The 15,279-nt window shown below is 45.4% G+C and overlaps 1 protein-coding gene across 3 annotated transcripts in view; it reads left to right on the top strand.

The window, feature by feature from the left end:
* Window positions 1-15,279, top strand: part of EGFR (epidermal growth factor receptor) — a 197,757-nt gene that overhangs the window by 150,919 nt on the left and 31,559 nt on the right. For all 3 annotated transcript variants that reach the window (XM_072760089.1, XM_072760088.1, XM_026006664.2), the window contains exons 8-16: window positions 649-765; window positions 3,932-4,058; window positions 4,158-4,231; window positions 5,074-5,164; window positions 7,464-7,663; window positions 8,767-8,899; window positions 10,745-10,835; window positions 12,475-12,632; window positions 15,078-15,116. In XM_072760089.1, coding sequence (XP_072616190.1) covers window positions 649-765; window positions 3,932-4,058; window positions 4,158-4,231; window positions 5,074-5,164; window positions 7,464-7,663; window positions 8,767-8,899; window positions 10,745-10,835; window positions 12,475-12,632; window positions 15,078-15,116 — 1,030 coding nt within the window. The remainder of the gene's footprint in view (window positions 1-648; window positions 766-3,931; window positions 4,059-4,157; window positions 4,232-5,073; window positions 5,165-7,463; window positions 7,664-8,766; window positions 8,900-10,744; window positions 10,836-12,474; window positions 12,633-15,077; window positions 15,117-15,279) is intronic.

The raw sequence follows: 15,279 nt of genomic DNA, 5'->3' as shown, positions 1-15,279 counted from the left end.
ATCCACAGAAAAACAGAGCCCGAGAGCAAAAGCAGACAATTTACCAAAAGAATTATGGATGTCCGATAATTATGTTTGAGGACATACTTGGGAAAGTCAAAACAGGAACACGGAGAGCTCCAGAAACATTGATATTTGTGTTAATATTAACATACATAAATTACTTGCAAGTGAGCAGAGGCTCAGAAGGGGACCCGTGTGCCTGGCTCGCTGCAGAACCAGCTGGCGGTACGCACCCCCAGCCAAGGGAAGGCTGCCGGGCTGGACGGGACCTCAGAGGGGGCCGTCGGCCACAAGTACTACCCGCATCCTCAGACGTGGATAGTGCCTGATAGTACATCCTGGAGGCATCATCCAAAAAGAAAAATGAGCTGCAAAGAGATGTTTGAAACCATGTTCTACTTGACCCATCTGTTTCCTGCCCGTGATGGGCTCTGTTTCTCCACATCAAGGCTGGAAAGGCATTAAAGCTCTCGAACCTGCTTCCTTTTCTGTTTGCAGCCTCTCATTCTTTGTCCTTCAAGTAAATAAAACCCGAGGATTATAGGCCCTTTTCATCGGCCCCTTTATAGGGGAACATGAGACAATGGTGTGGGGCCCAGAAACACCTGGTGCCGCTTTCGCCACCTTGCTTCCTTGTCTCTCCAGGCAACTACGTGGTGACAGACCATGGTTCATGTGTCCGCGCCTGCAGCTCTGACAGCTACGAGGTGGAGGAGGATGGTGTCCGCAAGTGTAAGAAGTGTGAGGGGCCTTGTCGCAAAGGTAGGAAGCCCACAGCGTGTGGTCGTGAAGCCCCCCCAGGTCCCCTCCACGTCATACTTGGAAGAGATCAGAGCAAATCTCTCCCTTCATCTTGGGTCCTTGGAGGACGCTCAATGCCAATTGACTCCTCCTTATTATAAGCCTTTATAATTGTCGTTTTTGTAAAAATTTCCGAACACCTAGAAATGTTCCAGGACCAGGGCAATGAACACCCGTACACCTTCCGCATAAATTCACCACTTTTTAGTGTGTTGCCTCATTGCATGCGTGTGTGTGTGTGTGTGTGTGTGTGTGTGTGCATGCCCTGGTCAACTTTTTTCCTGAGTTACAGGATAGAGATATCATAACACTTCACCCCTACGTTTGTCAGCATATTTTCTTCCTCCTTCTCCTAAGGAATAAAAGGTTCACGCTCAGGATTATTTAACATCAACTGAGTACTCTTTTCTGCTATTCAGTTTAATTCAGGCTTCCCCCTCCTATCCCGATCAAGTCATTTTTATTTTTTTTCCTTTTTCCTTTTTTTTTTTTTGAATTTAAATTCAATTTGCCAGCATATACTATAACACCAGTGCTCATCCCGTCAAGTGCCCTCCTTAGTGCCCGTCACCCAGTCACCCCATCCTCCCCTCATTCCTCCCCTTCTGCAACCCTTTGTTTTTTTCCCAGAGTTAGGAGTCTCTCGTGGTTTGTCTCCCTCTTTAATTTTTTTCCCTCCTCACTCAGTTTCCCTCCTTTCCCTTTTAATCCCTTTCACTATTTCTTATATTCCCATATGATGATTGTCCTTCTCCAATTGCTGATTAAGTTATTTTTAGCTGCTTATCAATCCAGAACCCAATCAATCACCCATGATGGGTTTCATGTAGATGTCCTGCCTCCAGTATCTTCATTCATCGACAGATGTATCTCAGCTCCCCTCCGCCACTGGCTTTTCTTCTCCCTTCTCCCCACATGACCTCATGTGAAGAGTCTAGGCCAGGTGTTTTGCAGTGTCCCTCAGTTTGGCTTCACTGGCTGTTTGCCCTTATGGCCACACTCCGGTTGAGCATTGTGGGAAGGAGCACTGCGTAGGTTGTGTTGATTTCCTCTCATTGTATCTCATCAGGTGGCCTATGATGCCATGTTATTTCATTACTGATGATGACAAATCAGTAAAGATTTCTGATGGCTATAAAAGAGTGATTTTTCTCTTTCTATCATGTCTTCACTTATTAGTTGGCATTCCTTTTTTTAAAAAGTGTGAAATCATGGAATCCTTTATTCAGTTTGTAGAAATCCATTCCTGTCATTCATTTGGGTGCTTAAATTGTCCCACATGTGGCCAGGAGGAGCCTCTCCAGAGGCCTCCTGCGTCCCTTTGGCACATCCCATGTCCTAGTCATGTCTTCTACTCAAAAGGTCCTGACTAAACTCCTTGCACTTTGCTTCTTAACCTTAATATATCCTGTAAATCACTCCAGATAAGTTCATATAAATCTTCATTCTGAATTTAGGAATTAAAGTAACCCCACCATCACCATTGCACACGAGCAGAAGGAGAGAACTTGAATAAACACAGGGAATCCCCTGCCAGACCTCTAATTAAATGGCAGTTCCTCCTCTGGCCACCTCATTCTCCATTGTCAGCCAGACCCTGTGAATCCTAAGGAAGCCTGGCCATGAATCCCACAACCCCATTGTGCTAGATGCAGCACAGGATGAGCCATTCAACCCAGGAGTCCTTAGAGCAGCTCCTCAGAACCAGAGAGGAGGCTGGCCCACAGGGTGAGCCTGGAGACCCAGCTGGTGGGACGGTCGTGGACACCCCAGTCAGCAGGGGAATGTTTTCCTACAAGGGACGCCCAGTGGAGTGAAGCATGGGGATGGTGGAACAGCAGGGCTTGACTGCATCCCCGAGAAGTCCACGGGGAGGAAAGAATAAGATCTTATCCTGAGCAAGGAGATTTGCAGTGATTACCCTTCAGAGTCAAGGTAAAGTCTGGAAGATAGGTACGCAAATTGCTCTGCAAACTCTAGAGGGAGAATTACAACAGATAAATGGGCTTTCGGGTAGAGGTGGCATTTGCAATGGAAATTTAGGAGTGGATCTAAATTAATAAAGGGGCTCAGAGTGTGGAAAGGGGCATTTGAGACTGATGTAGCAATAGGACACAGATCAAAGCCTTTCGCTCAAGTAAACACAGGGGAAAAAGTTCATCTGATAAAAGCTATTACAGTATTCCCTATGACGTAGTATAAGACAGCCATTAAAACCCATGTTCGTGAATAGTTTCAATAATATGAGGAGTGTTCACAGCAAAATAAGTAAAAAAAAAAAAAAAAAAAAAAAAGGAAATACATATCTGGTGTGACATAACCATGGAGGGTAGCTGGAAGGAACTTCTTTCAAAATATCCTGTAGTAGAAACTCTGGTCATTTTCATCCCCTTATTCTACTTTTCAACGTTCTCAGATGAGCACATCTTACTCTTTATAATAATAAAAAAGAAATCTATGTACTTTGTTTCTTTAAAATAGATGACAGAGCTGCAACCAGGTTAGGACAATCAGAAGGTGGACACCTAAGTGGCTCAGGGGTTGAGCATCTGCCTTTGGCTCAGGGTGTGATCCCAGGGTCCCAGGATCGAGTCCCACATCGGGCTCCCTGCATGGAGCCTGCTTCTCCCTCTGCCTATTTCTCTGCCTGCCCCCCTTCTGTGTGTGTGTGTGTGTGTGTGTGTCTTGTGAATAAATAAATTAAATCTTAAAACAAAAAAAAGGACAATCAAAAGGTGTTAGGTCTTAGGGGAGCGCCCTGGTGAGAGCCGGGTGAGAGCAGGGCCGCGGTGGCACTGCTGTCCTCAGGGGAATTGCACTGCCAGGAGGGATGGTTACGAGCAGTTAGAGTCCAAGTGGGAAATCAGGAGGGGGAGACTGTGTTCCCAGTTAGGGCAGCAACAGCCCTGAGGCCGGCATCGCCTTCTCCAACCAGTGTAACCCCGGACCCCGCCAGAGTTACCAGTAGTACCCAGCAGGCCTCCATTAATGCTGAATGAATGAATGATGTCCTGGCAGTGATAGTCTCACGGCCACAATTCTCTTCCGTCCCTCCTCTGCCTGTGGAACCTGGGCTCTTCTGAATTCAGCATATGTGGTTGGACTAAACATCTCCTTGTCTTTACAGTTTGTAATGGAATAGGGATTGGTGAGTTCAAAGACACACTTTCCATAAATGCTACAAACATTAAACACTTCAGAAACTGCACGTCGATCAGTGGAGACCTTCATATCTTGCCGGTCGCATTTAGAGGGTAAGTAACAGATCAAGTGTCTGGTCTAGAGAAACACAAAATCCGCTTTGTTCACTGGTAGACACTTGCGATCCATAATCGTTTTGTTTCTTGCTTCAGTGACTCCTTCACGCATACGCTACCTCTAGATCCGAAGGAGCTGGATATCCTGAAAACCGTCAAGGAAATAACAGGTGTGTGCTGCTAACATGTCACATGAACATGATGGGAGCTGGGTGTTTTAGAGAGCGAGCCGGGAGAGGCATTTTCTTCTCTCTCAGCGTCATAAAAACATCCCGTCTGAACTTCTATCGTTAGTGACTAATGAGTTCTTTGATAGTTCTCACAAATGCGATTTCCCCTGCGTGTGAAGCGTGAGCACTTTAATCAGAGACTTGAGTCATTCCTGGTTTTGTGTGAACATGTTTGACCCTCGTCTCCTCGGCCCGGCCAGCCGTTCTGATGGCCCAGTGACTCTCGGGTGGAGGCAGAAGAAGGGCGAACACTGAGGGAACGACACAGGCTCACAGGCACAGACCGGACCCCACGTCCCTGCCCGTTTTGTCCATGATTCCCATCAGAGCTTCCCTGCCTTTCCCCCCAGAAAGGAAGCAGTTAGACCTACATAACAAGACTGTTTTGAGGATTGGAATTCAGTAAGGAGAGCATGAGAATGTCCTTCTGTGTGATGACAGGTCAAGACACGGCAGCCGCCATCAAGAGCGGAAGCGGGTTTGACTCATCAGATACAGAGCCCAACCCGGCTGTCGGGACCGTGGCACCGTGGGATGGCCTGTGGGGGGAGTTGGTGGTGGCAGAGATGCAGCCAGGGCTGGGAATTCTAGAGGAGAGGCAGGTGCCCGCCTTGGCTTGTATCTACACGTGGATGGACACTCGGTGAAGACGACAAAGAAGAATCCAATCAAGAGTTCCCCTTTCCTGCTCCTATTGCAGTCTCCTAAGAATTCTAAAATGTCGCATGAAAAAGAAATGTCTACATGGCATGTGTCTGAGCCTTCCTTTTTTGCCTTTATAGGGTTTTTGCTGATTCAGGCCTGGCCCGAAAACAGGACTGACCTCCATGCCTTCGAGAACCTAGAAATCATACGTGGAAGAACAAAGCAACAGTAAGTTGAGCCTGCCCAAAGCCTGGTGTATTGTTTATTTATTTACTGATTTATGTTTAAAATAAGACCCAGTGAAGGGTTTGGAATTAGACTCGTGCAGCTGTTGCAAAGATCCTACAGAGAGGGCTGCCCTGTGTCCCCCAGCCAGCTCCCACCATTGTTAACATCTCACCTACGCATGGTAGGAGGACAAAGTGAAGAAATGAGCATCGGTGCCGTGCTGTTGGCTCCAGCACCAGACATCAGTCAGATTTCACCAGCGTGCTGGGAATGCCATGGTTCAGTGTCCAGCCCAGGACCCCACATGGCACGTAGTTGGGATGTCTCCTTAGTCCCTTCCAATCTGTCACAGTTCCTGTGTCTTCCCTTATCACTTGTAGCCTTGACAATCTTAAAAAGTACTGGTTTTGTAGTAGTAGAACGGCTGGTCATGTGTTTTTGGCAAGAAGAGCACCGAGGGGATGTGTCCTTCTAAGCACATTGTATCAGAGGGAGCTCTTGAGAGGTTTTTTAACATTAAATGTCTGGTTCAGGATTTCCACTTTTCCAACTCCCAGCAGCAAAATACTCACATAGAAACGTCTTTAATGTATTAAGAGTAATAATCAGTTTTGTAGTTTGAGAATCTCTTTGTCAGATCTGCCTTGGAAACAGCCTAATGCTGAGAACTATCACCCATTAATTGACCACTAAGACAACTACGTAATATCATTCAATATTAAAGAAAATCTGAATAGAGTACACATAAAATACATAATCGCTTTTTAAAAACCACCTTGGCTGTGCATGTCTTGTACTAACCATGGAGCTAACATTGCTTCCCTGGAAAGACCCTTTGTTCTAAGTTCTCAACAATATTTCTTTTGCCCAAGATTTATACAGAGATAAGAGATTTAGATCAATTTTCTTGGGTGACTGGCATGTACCACTTGGCTTAGTCCTACGAATTTAAACAAATTTAGAATTACTTTGTTTTCTTTTCACATTTAATGAGAAATGGAGGGACAGGGTGGCCACTGGCTCCAGGTATGGCTCACCAGAGGAAGGTGACCCCAGCTTTGTCCCAGCGTCTAGGCTTCCATGAGCACGTGATGAGAGAATTTCTAAGACAGTGGTGCTGCTGGTCTCCTACACAGGGCTCCTCGCTTTCCTCAGGAGCAGGCTGTGGGAAAGGAGGAGGAGAAGGAAAAGGTTGAGGGAGAAACAGAGACAAGGAGAGAGGAGGAATCTCCAAGTTAAACTTTTGTCATCCTGTGTACGATGTCTCCTCATTCGGTGCTGTCTCAACTGGTCCATTCCCTGTCTTGGTGTCCAGTGAGCTTCCCAAAAATGCAAGTCTCTTTCCTGTGGTTTCCATCATTTGCAGACCACAACCGAGCTCAAGGTGTCCAAGTAACCAGACACTTCTTCCAGGCTTCTGCTCCAACAGTAGCTCCTGGTTCTCAGCACCCATCAGCTGCTTTCTTGTCTTCCTGCTCCTGTTCAGGACTTCCCTCCCTTCAGGGTGAATGACTTTTGCCCAGTCACTTGATGGAAACCTATTGATAGCCTTATAGAGTTCTAGCGCAGAGTTGGGTGGTTCAAATGATTGTTATGGATAGATAACAGTAAATGGATAGATCGATGAGTCAGTGCATCAACAGATGGAGGGATAGATGGATGAATGGATAGATGAATCCATGCATGAATGGATAGATGAGTGGGAAGGTGGATGGATGGGTGGGTGCATGGATGCATAGATGAGTGGACAGATGAGTGGATAGATAGTTGGGTGAATAGGTGAATGGATAGATGAATGGATATGGGTGATGGATGGATGAATAGAGAGATGGAAGGATCGATGAATGCATATGTGCATAGATACATAGACAAGTATATGGATAGATGAGTGAGTAGATGGATGGATAGATGAATGGGTGGATGCATGGGTGGAAAAGATGAACCTATGGTTTTTGAAGCGTATTTGCATATTTGAGAGGTTAGAACATGCTCTCTATTCCCAGGCACAAAAAAAAATGCAGTGCATATAATAATGATATTAACATTTATTCAGCCCCCACAATGCCACTGGGGTTAAAGATACTAAATTAACAAGGAACTGGCTTTTCCCTGGAGGAGCTTTAAAAAAAAAAAACTCTTGTAATTTCCAAAAGTCGCGATACAGACTTCCTGCAATATGACTTACAGTGGAGGCAGTTTGTGGTAAACAGAAGGTGGTCCAGAAAATAAAAATAAAGTTTTTAGTGATATAATCTTTTCATAATTTTTAATAACGTTATGTTTCTTCTCCCCGCGACAGTGGTCAGTTTTCTCTGGCGGTCGTCGGCCTGAACATAACGTCCTTGGGATTACGCTCCCTCAAGGAGATAAGTGATGGAGATGTGATCATCTCTGGAAACCGAAAATTGTGCTATGCAAATACAATAAACTGGAAGAAACTCTTTGGGACTTCAAGTCAGAAAACCAAGATTATAAACAACAAAGATGAAAAAGCCTGCAGTAAGTAATCACTCTGGTTGATTGTGGAGATGGTTCACTTGGATCATTTCTTTTGATTTAGAATATTCCCAAACAGGGCACCTGGGTGGCTCAGTGGTTGAGCGTCCGCCTTTGGCTCAGGTCCTGGGATCGAGTCCTGCATCGGGTTCCCTGCAGGGAGCCTGCTTCTCCTCTGCCTATGTCTCTGCCCCTCTCCCTGTCTCTGTGTGTCTCATGAATAAATAAATAAAATCCTTTAAAAATTTTTATTTTAAAAAGGAATATCCCCAAACATTTAAGTTACATTTTTCATTCCTGAAGAAGCAGATTAAAAGAAATCTGTATATTCCTAAATGTGAAGTTATCGTGTAAAGTTCATTGGAATTGTTTCCAAATCACTCACATGTCATAGGATGGATTTGCCTTGAGATTTAAGCTGTGAATTATTTATTTATAATTCACAGAACTGAGTTTTATATACATTATCTTACCTTTTAGCCTCTGATGAACGTAGCTAGCAACACATATACACGCGCACGTGCACGCACACACGTGCACACGCGTGCAGGTAGAATGAACATTTGCACTGACGTTTTCTAGTCTGAGTTTAGAGCCCCAGGCAGCTCTTGAAGCCAGGCGTGCCCGTTACCTGGTCGCTGGGAGAACCAGATCTGAGGTCACACCCTGACTCTAGCCCTTCCCAGCTTCCAGACTGTGGTCAGTTTACTCAGCATGTGTAGGCCTCGGCTTCCTCAGTGATTCTCACTGCTCGGGAGAGAATTAAATGGAATTTTACATGTAAAACTCTTGGCATGGTGCCCAGCACACGGCAAGGCCCACAAACCTTCCCTGTGTTTCCATCAGCTGTGACATTCATCCACAAAATGCTACCCAGCTCCAGGCCAGGAACCCTCGACTCCCCGCAGGGAAGAGGAACTTGTAGTTGGCCTCTGGAAGCCCGCTGTGTGTCATTGCTTCTTCCAGGCCCCCCCACCCCACCCCGCCATGTCCATGCAGCTCAAGGTCACAGAGAGCCCAGCATCCCACTTATAGGAGCAGTCTCAAGTGGCCCCTCCAGTCACTGTGCCATAGCTGACCCCTTGTGTCTCGGTCTGTCTTCTCAGAGGCCATAGGCCACGTCTGCCATCCTTTGTGCTCCTCAGAAGGCTGCTGGGGCCCAGGGCCGAGTGACTGTGTGTCCTGCCGAAGCGTCAGGCGTGGCAAGGAATGCGTGGAAAAGTGCAACATTCTGGAGGGGTAAGGTTATCTCTTAACCCCTTTTGTTTTCATTAAAAAATAATAATAAGGTGATTGTTTTTATAGGTTTACAGTTAGTTCACTTTTGAAACTTTTCCTTTTGTTTTTTTTTTCCCCTTTTTCTTTGGTCTTTATTTCTTGACAACTGTTAATCACGAAAGGAAATGAACAGACTTTTTTCATTACTTAATCCTATCCACTAATTCAGAGAGTCTCTATTTTTGGAAATACCTGATAATTTTCTCAGCCACACAGAGCTCCCAAGACAAATGGAAAAGTCAGAAATGGTTCGTGTGGCCAAGACCACAGCCGTTTAGACTTTTCTTTGGAATTCACTCTTCCTGGCATATCAAAATATCGTAGTATAAATTACATTTCCCGGTTAATTTGTTTCATGTTCAACAAATACCAAACTGTGCAAATAACTTTAAATGTAACCATGGACAAAGAAATAAACAAGCATATAACATAAGCATTGTTAAATTTATTTGCCATCAATAGAAAGTCCAGTCTGTCGCTTCTGTGGGAATCTTGATACTGATGTCAAGCTTTTTGCGTGACCTCAAGTAATGATTAAAAATAAATTAATAGGAAAGTAAAATTGAAAGATAGAGAGAGGCAGAGGTGCTTTTTTTGTTTTTTAATGTAAAGAAAAGGGGAAATTTTGTGAGAGAGAAGAGCCATCAGAATTATAGGTGGCTACGGGAACCATCCTTCTTGTTCGCTCTCAGCGCTTGGGCCACAGTACGGATCCAGAAATATTTAGGAACAGGATGAGAAGCCCAAGTCCGACTCTAGGAATCCTTTAGCAGGTGCGCTCTGTCACCTAACAGAGTCCTTTGTATAATTGACAGTGTTGCTTCAACAAGTAAGAAATATTGGTGCAATCGTTACTGCTGCAAACAGACATGAATCTCATGGTTTCCACATCTTCTTAGAGAGAGAGGAAATCAGAATAACCGTAAGGGTGGTGCCTTTCTGTTCTGTTAGAGAACCCTGGTGTCTTGCTGCACTTGCTCAGTTTGCACGGCTGGCTTCTCCAGCAGGCGTGTAACCCGGAGAAGGAGGGAAGAGAAGAAAAAAAGAAAATTGGGCATATTTGGTTTAAATGACATTAGGGAGGATTTATGGACCATGTTGTGGGTGTAAACACCCCTTATTCACTGGAGTGAAGACCTGTAGTTAATTACCAGGCAGAGGCAGATTTCAGTGCTAAAAGCTGTCACAACTATTTTGCCTTTTCAATCAAACATCATCTTCTTGCTTAACATCGATCTAGACATCTTTGAGGAATAGCGAAACCATCACAAGCAAAAATTTTCGCACCTTCGTTCCCTACGTACTGTTTTTCTTAATAACCATTGAGTAAGTTTTAATGTCTCTCCTTCCTTTTCCTGAGCATTAGTCCACAGTTAACCATTTCTTCCCAGCTTAATGCAGATATCCACGAATCTGAGATTGGGGCAAGGGGCGAGGTCACCTCTGAAGGACTATTATTTTTTTCATTTTTTGGCTCGTGTGCCTAATAGACAGAAACTGTGCCTTGTAGAGAAATGCGGGCAAGATGTTTGATTATAAATGAAATTTGACCGTTTGTCCAGGATAGAAGATGACCAAGGATTCGGTTAATACAGTCAGTTTATCATATTGCAGTATCGTCCTAGATTCCTGACTGTTGCACGTTGACCTAAATTTTTTTTTGTTTTTTTTTGTTTTGTTTTTTTTCTTTTTTGCATTTCTGAGAAAGGTGACTTGTGTCTGATTAACTCGGACGGTTGTAACCCCCCAGTATTTTGAAGCAGGATCCCTAGAGATGACGCTGATGAGTTTCCTTTCTTCTCTCAGGGAGCCAAGGGAGTTTGTGGAGAATTCGGAGTGCATACAGTGCCATCCGGAATGCCTGCCCCAGGCCATGAACATAACCTGCACAGGACGGGTGAGGAGCGCAGTTGATGTTATTCCCTCGTACATCCTAGGGAGAGGCTTTCCCAGCAGCGGAACCACGACAATGAGCCAACAACACTCTGCAGCCACCAAGCCCTGGGGGGGGGGGGGGGCTGTGACCTCCAGGTCAGGAGACTGGTTGAGTTGACGTCATCACACAACCCACCTTGCAGGAGCCCTTACCCTTCCTGTCCAACACCCCCTACCAAGTTGAATAACATCTGCTCTTTCGCCAGAAACAGGGAGGCCTGTGGTAGACTGGGTACACTGTCAGCCAGTTTTCATTATTTCTGACATCTGTCATCGTTTGCTTTATCATTTTAATCAAACGTCAAATTCTTATTTAACATTAGTTCACAGTTATTCAAGGAATTTTGAAAGGAACGCCCAGCAAAACTTTTCAACGCTCCTTTTTCTATCTGCATGATATTTTAAAGAGCGTAAGTGAGAATTCAGGGCCCCCTCACACCACTCTCTGAATGTTGTTCATTCTCAATATTATTTATCAGGACTTCTGTTTGGATTTGAGCTTCAACAGCCATACCTGCGTCTACTAATTGAAAAGGTTTTTCAGGAGTTCCCTCTGAACTGGGCGGAAGGCTGTGTTTTGAGGTAGAGGCTGCCAACAGGTGTGACAGGTCACACAGGAAGCCATCGTTCATAAGCTCACATGGCGTTCGGTTACATTTTTATCATTGAAAGAAAGCTGTAAAAAAAAAACAAAAAAAGAAAGAAAGCTGTTGGTGATGCTTAGTCATCTGATTGTTCTGGTTCTGAGAACACTCAGTCTTTGGACAAAGCAGAGACATCAGAGAACTTCACCAACAAGCACATCCTTCCTACCAGTTATATTTTAGTCCCTTTATGAAAAGACGTGGACACAGCCCGAGCAGTCCCAATACGCTCACCTCTGAGTTTTCCAGGGGCGCTCCAAGTTCCATAAACAGAATCAAACTCAGCCCGGTACACAGTTAGTTATGCAGCCACCGCTGCGCTTACACTTGCCACCCTCCTGTGCCTAGAGAAATACAGATGTGGGCTCTCTTAAATTCGCCTCTGCAAGTTTGGCCACCCACAGAGTCTCCTTTTACATTCAAATATCATATGCAGAAAAGTCCATCTGAGCAATGAAGAGGTAAATATACTCATAGACTAATTAGATTGTTTTGACAAAGAACTATGCCCATGACCCATTAAGGAAGCTGTGATGAATATTTCGTATGCTTATATGTTAAATGCCTTTTTTTTTTAAGATTTTTTAAAGATTTTATTTATTTATTCATGAGAGACGCAGAGAGAGGCAGAGACACAGGCAGAGGGAGAAGCAGGCTCCCTGCTGGGAGCCCGATGGGGGACTCGATCCCGGGACTCCAGGATCGTGCCCTGCGCAGAAGGCAGACGCTCAACCACTGAGCCCCCCAGGTGTCCCTGTTAAATGCCTTTAAAGTCAGGGAGACTTTATCGGAAGCTGTTAACAGCGGTCGGTCACATCAAGCAACAGCAGTCCCCTACAAGCTTGCAGTTTTTCTGCTTGAAGAATTTCTATTATTATTCGACTGTTTTCACAATAAGTATGTCAATTTTGCAAGTGAAAGAAGCATCCGTAAATGTCTTTCTCCGTCTTGGCGCAGGGGCCTGACAACTGCATCAAGTGCGCCCACTACGTCGATGGCCCTCACTGCATCAAGGTCTGCCCGGCTGGCATCATGGGAGAAAACAACACCCTGATCTGGAAGTTTTCGGATAGCAGCCACGTGTGCCACCTGTGCCATCCAAACTGCACCTATGGGTGAGCAGAAGCTCTGTGTCTTGGAAAGATATTTATTTTAATTATATGTAACCGAAAAAGAATAAACCAAGTGGAGAAGAGAGAATAGTTTTTTCTGACAAAATTCAGTGATAGTATGAGATGGTGGCCTCTTTTACTTTCTACTCAGCCATCATTTCTGCACATCCCAAGGGCCTGCTAGCAAGGACCTCCTAACCCCAGTACTCCAGTCTCCTCTCCTCTGGCGCCTGTCCGGTCTCTGTCCTGTCAGTCACCTCTTCAGAGGTAAACTGGCCTTTCTTCCCTCCAAGCCACGCATGTATCAGTAGCATCCTCGGCCCGTAACTCCTGCAGTTGCCCTGCAGCACCTTCAGAGGCTGCACGAACCCTACACGTGGTCCCAAAAGTTACAGTTTTGATTTGCACTCACTTTGCATAGTGTTTGTTCCCTTTCCGGGACTGCCAGGCATTGTGGGGGAGAAAAAGCTGGGGAGCAGAGGTATTTTGAGGAGGGTGTGAGTTTATCAGTGACCACTCGTCAGTGATGTCTTTTGTCTTTGAGTTTGGGTTTTCCTAGGAGATTCCAGAGTGTGAAATAGTGAGGTCCCTCACCTCCCCCCACCCCGTGCATCCCACAGCCTGAAAAAGCCTCTACATGTGTGTGCACACACTCATATGCATGTGCGTATATGTGTGTGCCTATGCTTGTACGTGTGTTCCCATGCACCTGTGTGTATACGTGTGTGCCGCCTGTGCACACACCTGTGCGTTGGTGTGCACCCTTGTGTGCGCCTCCGTGTGTGTGTGTGTGTGTGTGTGTGTGTGTGTGTGTACCTGTGTATGTGGTGTAGGAAGGAAGGCCCAAAGGCACTGGGGCGGGGGGGGGGGGGTAAGGAGCGGGACAACTTGGAAGTGGGGGAGGGAACTGACCTTCCCCTTGGAGAGAAGCGTACAGATCCCTGGATGGAGATAGGAAATGGGGAGCTTGGCAGATGCCCCGTCCTGTTCACACATTTGAAACGCAGCCCTCCCTCCTTTCCCAGGCCATGAAATGGTAATCCGCACCCCCCCACCCTCGTTTTTTCAAATTGACATATCGCTGACACACCATGTCATATTCGTCGTACAACATAGTGGCTCGACAATGCTCTACGTTACGCAGTGCTCAGCACAATAAGTGCAGTCCCCGTGAAAAACTATTGCATCATTGATTGTATTTTGTATGCTGTGCGTCTTATCCCTGTGGCTTATTTATTTTACAACTGGAAGTTTGTACCTCTTAACCCCTTCACCCATTTTATCCGACCCCCTCGTTCCCTTCCCTGTGGTGGCCGCGGGTTTGTTCTCTGTATTTATGAGTCTGTTTCTGTTGTTTGTTTGTTCATTTGTTTTGTTTTGGGTTTTTTTGGATTCCATGTATAGATGAAATCTTACGGCATTTGTCTTTCCGTCTGTTTCAGCTAGCATAATACTCTGTAGGTCCATCCGTGGACAGCGGCAGGAGGTGTCTTTTCTGTTTAATTAGAATATTTTGTTTTCCTCTTGATGTTTGTGTTGGCAAATGTTGCTGTTCTTCAAAGCCAATGTGTTCTGCCTTTTTTACATCATCCTGTAATCAAAATAAGAGATGGTGGCCTCCCCCACTAGAATGGGACCCCAGCTGCTCAGGAGTCACTTAAGACAAATGCTGTCTCTGCTGCATGTAAGACATTTGAGACGTGTGGTAAGGGATGAAGCCAACTCCTGCTCTGACTCTTGGCTTTCTGGGTCTGAAAGCACCACTGCCCTGCCCCTGCCATTGAGACGTGGCTCGTTCATCTGTTCCCGACCCCGCCGGCTCCTCAGTCAGTACGGCTCCAGTCCCGGCCCCTCCACTCCCGCGCCCGTACGGACATTCTAAAGCCAGATGCGAGACAGCTATATCTCTGTCACTAAGTGTACATGAAGACATTTCAGTAACAAGGGCCAGAAACTGTCTACTGTGCTCAGTGCTAGAACAAGCCCTGTCATAGAGTACGCACTCGGAAATACTTGCGGAGAGAATGAACGAATGAATAAATGCAAAATAAATAAAAAATAAATTATAAATAAATAAATAAATAAATAAATAAATAAATAAATGATTAACCGGTGCTGCAAAATTGAGATTCATGGTGATTTTAATGATTTGAGTGTAATTGAAACATGTTGCCTTATGATCTAATAAAATCTCTGAGGGGCGCCCGGGTGGCTCAGTTGGTCAAACAACTGCCTTTGGCTCAGGTTTTGATCCCAGGGTCCTGCAACCCAGCCCCACATCGGGCTCCCTGCTTCTCTTTCTCCCTCTGCCCCCCTCCCCACCCCCGTCATGCTCTCTCTTTCAAATAAATAAATAAAATCTTAAAAAATAAAAATAAAAACTCACTAAGACAAAATACTGAAGTAGTAGAATGATTAAAATATGTGTTTCTGTCTCAATTCCTACAGCTGTGAGGGACCAGGTCTTGAAGGCTGTGCAAAACCTGGGTAAGTGTTATAGTTGTGTCCAGTGGACCTTCTCAAAAATGACCCAACACCCTATGGGCAGAGATAATGCTTTCCCACATTTCTGCTCACCCTCTATCTTGACCGGTTCTCCTGGGCCAGCAGAGCTTCCCTAGCAGAGGCTGCCCTGCTGGTCCCGCCTACC

This window comes from Vulpes vulpes, chromosome 5 (genome assembly GCF_048418805.1).
Source record: "Vulpes vulpes isolate BD-2025 chromosome 5, VulVul3, whole genome shotgun sequence".
NCBI classification, from domain to species: Eukaryota; Metazoa; Chordata; class Mammalia; order Carnivora; family Canidae; genus Vulpes; species Vulpes vulpes.
Note: the sequence above shows the minus strand (reverse complement) of the source record. Positions and strands in the feature narration are given on the sequence as shown.